Source organism: Tripterygium wilfordii, chromosome 18, assembly GCF_013401445.1.
Source record: "Tripterygium wilfordii isolate XIE 37 chromosome 18, ASM1340144v1, whole genome shotgun sequence".
Taxonomy (NCBI): Eukaryota; Viridiplantae; Streptophyta; class Magnoliopsida; order Celastrales; family Celastraceae; genus Tripterygium; species Tripterygium wilfordii.
The window spans coordinates 1,536,437-1,541,416 of record NC_052249.1 but is presented as its reverse complement, the minus strand read 5'-3'; the positions used below and the strand labels follow the sequence as shown (position 1 = coordinate 1,541,416).

Below are 4,980 nucleotides of genomic sequence, written 5' to 3'. Positions count from 1 at the left end.
CCAGATGGAGCAAAATTTTGCTTAAAGAACACCCTACACCAGATAGAGCAAAATTAGCACATCAACAATAGTACAATGTTCAAGCAATTTCATAATCCATGCCATATTAAGGTCCTAGTCCTACACGAAATTTCAAAGAAAAAAAGGAAGAAAGAAAACCTGTCCATTTCATGTCAAGCCAGCTGCAGCCAGTTATTAACATCCGTGAAATATTGCAAAGCATGAAAGTGACATGATCGATCATATTATATCGTATGGTCATGATCAATTATCTCGGGAGGTTTTGAATTCAATTTTCACTAAAAACAATATCATTGTAGCCACGCTATGGACTTTGACCTAACTTATCACATAATCAGGTGGGAATTACTTCTGTATTCATGGGTCTTACTATTTGAATTTTAAGTTCATACAAGATGTTTAAATAACAAATTTGTATGATATCATTTTCGGTTAAATTTTTTTTTTTTTTATGGTGATGATGTCGATGAGCTATTGATGACTGTACATATATATCAAACACATGTTGCATTGTTGCTTAACAGCTCATTAATTTCCCTCGTTTTACTACATATGTGGGGCCCTCCTCTTGTCCATGCATTCACAGCCGTTGATGCATTTCCCACCACCCTCTATATATATCCACCATAACCTCTTACTTCCCACCTTCATTCAAACAAACCCAACAAACACTTTCCCTATTCCCCTCTCTCTGTACTAGTCTCTCTCTGATCCCCATTATTATTTCCCTTTTGCATTCTCTGTGTAAGAGTTTACATATATCAGGGAGCTAGTACAAATACAGTATAATATAAGCAATTATCATGGGTTCTTCTGTTCGTCCCAAACAGGTATCGTGGGTAATTAAGCAAGCTTTCTATTATTTGTTTGTTTTCCGGGAAAACTATTGCATGCAGTAGCTGGTAATCGTGATCATATACATATATGATCTATTCCTTTTAGTTTTCCTTTCAATTTGTGCATTAATCACGTAATTTAGTTTTGTTTGTCTTAAAACTTAATTAGTGAACAAAGAAGCTTTGGTTGCCTGGTTGGGAAGATAAAGTTAATCATGGTAACTCTTTACAAGTGTGAGATATTTCGGCGTTCTTTTTTTGCCCAAGTGAAAGGCACAGGGGAGACTCCATGGAGTTAACTCTCATTTATGGGCTTCGATCTCGTTCTCTCCGAAGGGTTTTTGACCCGATCTTAAATGTCACCAGCGTAAAACATGTTGGATTGTCTGATAGACATGTTGGGCTCGGGAATTTTCAGTTAAAAAAAATCATAATTGGTGATAGGAGTATATATAAGCAACTAACCATTTTCAACAGTCTTGATATTTGCAAGAAAAATATAATAATGAAAATACCCAATTTTATATATAAGCACGTACTAGACAGTTTGTTTGTCATTATCTGAAACTCCACTTATTAGAAGAGCTTATAATAATAGAGTGGATTAATCTGAATGTTCATAAAAAATGGATTAATCTCAATATCACCATTTCCTTTTAATATTTTCTAAATAATTAATTACTCTGTAAAATCCTTAATTAGGCCACTAAAGACCATAACATGAAGAAGGAACAAGAGATTTCAACCTTGGATGGAAGTGTTGATCGACATGGTCATCCTGCAATCCGTACTAGAACTGGAACTTGGGTTGCTGGAGTTCTACTGCTAGGTAAAATCTTTAATCACCAAATACTCTGTCTCTTGATCGATGAATTTGAAGTGTGTGATTAATGAATAATGATGCAGTGAATCAAGGGTTGGCAACACTGGCATTCTTTGGAGTTGGAGTGAACTTGGTTGTGTTCTTGACAAGAGTTATAGGCCAAGACAATGCAGAGGCTGCAAATAATGTCAGCAAATGGACTGGCACTGTCTATATTTTCTCTCTTCTTGGTGCTTTCCTTAGTGACTCTTACTGGGGAAGGTACAAGACTTGTGCAATCTTTCAGTCCATTTTTGTCATTGTAAGTTCAAAGCCTCCATAACCAGTTCAGAGTTCATGTTTCCTCTTATTTTCATCTCTAAACAAAGAAGTTTTGGTTGGGATGGTGAAGTTGACTGCGGTAACTCTTGCAAATGCGGGAGCCCACAAGTTCAACTCGCATGCACGGACTTCGGCCGGTCTTTCCTGTTGGCGGCCTGAGTAATTATTTTCGTCTCTAATGGGTTTTTTTACAGGGTTTGGTGTCATTATCCATAACTACATATACATTCTTGGTCAAGCCTAGTGGTTGTGGAGATGAAGACACTCCATGTGGATCTCACTCAGGGTATCAGATGGGGTTGTTCTATTTCTCCATATACTTGATTGCATTAGGAAATGGAGGGTACCAACCCAACATAGCAACATTTGGGGCAGATCAGTTTGATGAGGAGGACCCTGAAGAAGGGCACTCAAAAATAGCGTTCTTTAGCTACTTCTACTTGGCTTTGAATCTTGGGTCACTGTTCTCAAACACTGTTTTGGGTTATTTTGAAGATAAAGGGATGTGGGCATTAGGGTTTTGGGCATCTGCTGTTTCTGCTACTTTGGCATTAATCTTGTTCCTTTGTGGAACTCCAAGGTATAGACACTTCACTCCCAAAGGCAACCCTTTGTCCAGATTTTGCCAAGTATTTGTTGCTGCAATAAGGAAATGGAATGTTGTGATGATCCCAAATGAACATCATCTGTTCGAAGCCGATGAAACCAAAAATATTGGTGATAGAGATAGAAAAATTATTCACACTGAAGGATTCAGGTAATTAACTAAGTTTCCCTCAATTTAACTCTGTATCTCATTGTTCTTATCGAGCTCCATCACAAGCTGTTCGTCGAAAGTTCTGTTGACTGATAGTCTGATATGATGATGTATGCTTTATCAGATTCTTGGATAGAGCAGCAGTTGTGACATCAGAAGATTACACAGACAAGGTAAAAGATGATAATACTCCTCCCAATCCATGGCATCTTTGCGCGGTGACTCAAGTCGAAGAAGTGAAATGCATATTGAGACTCCTACCAATTTGGCTCTGCACCATACTCTACTCAGTAGTTTTCACTCAAATGGCATCACTCTTTGTTGAACAAGGAGCTGCAATGAAAACCAACATTTCAACCTTCCATATTCCTCCCGCGAGCATGTCTAGTTTCGACATACTTAGCGTGGCAGCCTTCATATTCATCTATCGGCGAGTTCTCGATCCTCTTGTTGCCAGGCTAAGGAAGGACCCAAAAGGACTAACAGAGCTCCAAAGGATGGGAATTGGTCTTGTGATCGCAATAATGTCAATGATTTCAGCAGGACTAGTGGAGTTATTCAGGCTCAAGTACGCGAAAAAGGACTGCGTAAACTGCGAAAACTCAAGTTCTTTAACCATATTCTGGCAAATCCCACAGTATGTACTAGTAGGAGCATCTGAAGTATTCATGTATGTGGGGCAATTGGAGTTCTTTAACAGTCAAGCACCAGATGGTTTGAAGAGCTTTGGGAGTGCACTCTGTATGACATCAATATCACTTGGAAACTATGTGAGTAGTTTGCTTGTCACCATTGTTATGAAGATCTCTACTGGTGATGATCTGCCTGGTTGGATCCCTGGGAACCTCAACAAAGGCCATCTCGACAGATTTTACTTCCTATTAGCAGCTTTGACAACTGCTGATCTTCTGGTCTACATTGTTTGTGCAAAGTGGTATAAATACATCAAGTTTGAAGGGAAGGGTAATGGAGATCAAGATGTCTTCATAGTCTAAAAAAAACCAGAAAGTCTTCATTTTTATGGGAGATCAATAATGCCTTTGAAGAGAACTTAGTTATTTCTTGCTATGAAACTTGAGAAAGTGCATGCTTTTTTCCACTTCTCTAAGTTGAGCACAAGCTATATATATGTAGGCACTCTAAGAAATGGTTTCACTGGACTATAATTTCTCCATGTCATTTAAAGCCCCTTTCTCAATATTTATGTAAAAATAGTTTCATGACTTCATCTTGTCATAAAGGGTGTGCGTTATTTAAATTTCTTTTTTTTTAATAATAATTTATACTGATTTTAATGATATTGATAAATATATGTGTAAGATATTCTACACACATTGATACCCACCAACAACTCTTTGGTTCTAAGAATCTAAATTAAGATGTACTAATATTGCTCTTTTCTTTCAAAAAATATATTAGTTTAATGCTTTAAAATGTGTCAATAATAATAAGCTTTTTTTAGTTTTTATAAATACGGTATACTTTTATACAAGCTATCCCCAATCCCATCCACTATGAGGATCTTATGTATAATAATTTTTTTTTTTACCTTATGCATACGGTTTTACTATAAAAAAAGAGTAATATTATATCCACCCAAAATATAACTCTCATTTTACCTCAAATCTATGTGACACGTAAAATAATTATACACATGTAAGGTTCACTTAACATTCAATACTTTAAATTGATTGGGGGTTTGTTGGGTTCATATTTTGGGATCAAATATTATTCATTAAAAAAGCATATAAATTATTTTATTCAATTTAATGTAATCATCATATTAAATAATTAATTAATACAAACGAAAATGGTATTTGAAGGAAACAGTATCATTGGTACGGTGACATAGTATCTCACCTGCACGTAACTAACACATTTTTTTCGACATTAATCATCTATTTACATTTTCTGTCACTTTCGATGTTCTAGCCTCTCTCTCGAAACTGGAACTCTATCCATCAGAAACACAAAATTGTTCGTCTACGATGTGGAGGAATTCATTGAGTTCATCTTCGAGGCTGCGATTGAATCCCAATAGCTATGTCTCATCATCGCTATCAAAGTTCGCCATTAACGACACCGACGTTCGGTCGTAGCTATTATCTCACTATTCATTGTCAGCCCCATCAAACAAATATAGGGTCAAGAGAAATTGAGATCTCATGAATTCAGCTAGGGTTGATCTCGGGTAGAGTTACGGGCCCGTAGCCTAGCTAGCC

The 4,980-nt window shown here is 36.8% G+C and overlaps 1 protein-coding gene across 1 annotated transcript; it reads left to right on the top strand.

Annotated features, from left to right (window-relative positions):
• The first annotated feature begins 659 nt into the window (after positions 1–659).
• On the top strand, positions 660–4,058 carry LOC119984881 (protein NRT1/ PTR FAMILY 7.2-like). Its single transcript, XM_038829025.1, has 5 exons — positions 660–851; positions 1,560–1,686; positions 1,764–1,981; positions 2,196–2,758; positions 2,883–4,058. Exons 1-5 carry the CDS (start codon positions 825–827, stop codon positions 3,751–3,753), a joined length of 1,806 nt encoding a protein of 601 aa, XP_038684953.1. The 5' UTR covers positions 660–824; the 3' UTR covers positions 3,754–4,058.
• Positions 4,059–4,980: the final 922 nt, after the last annotated feature.

Bases quoted from the DNA above. Each gene is read 5' to 3' on its own strand.
- LOC119984881 (XM_038829025.1), top strand. From the start codon at position 825: ATGGGTTCTTCTGTTCGTCCCAAACAG. The intron at 852-1,559 runs GTATCGTGGGTA...ATCCTTAATTAG, and splicing joins CTTCTGTTCGTCCCAAACAG to GCCACTAAAGACCATAACAT. The intron at 2,759-2,882 runs GTAATTAACTAA...ATGCTTTATCAG, and splicing joins ATTCACACTGAAGGATTCAG to ATTCTTGGATAGAGCAGCAG.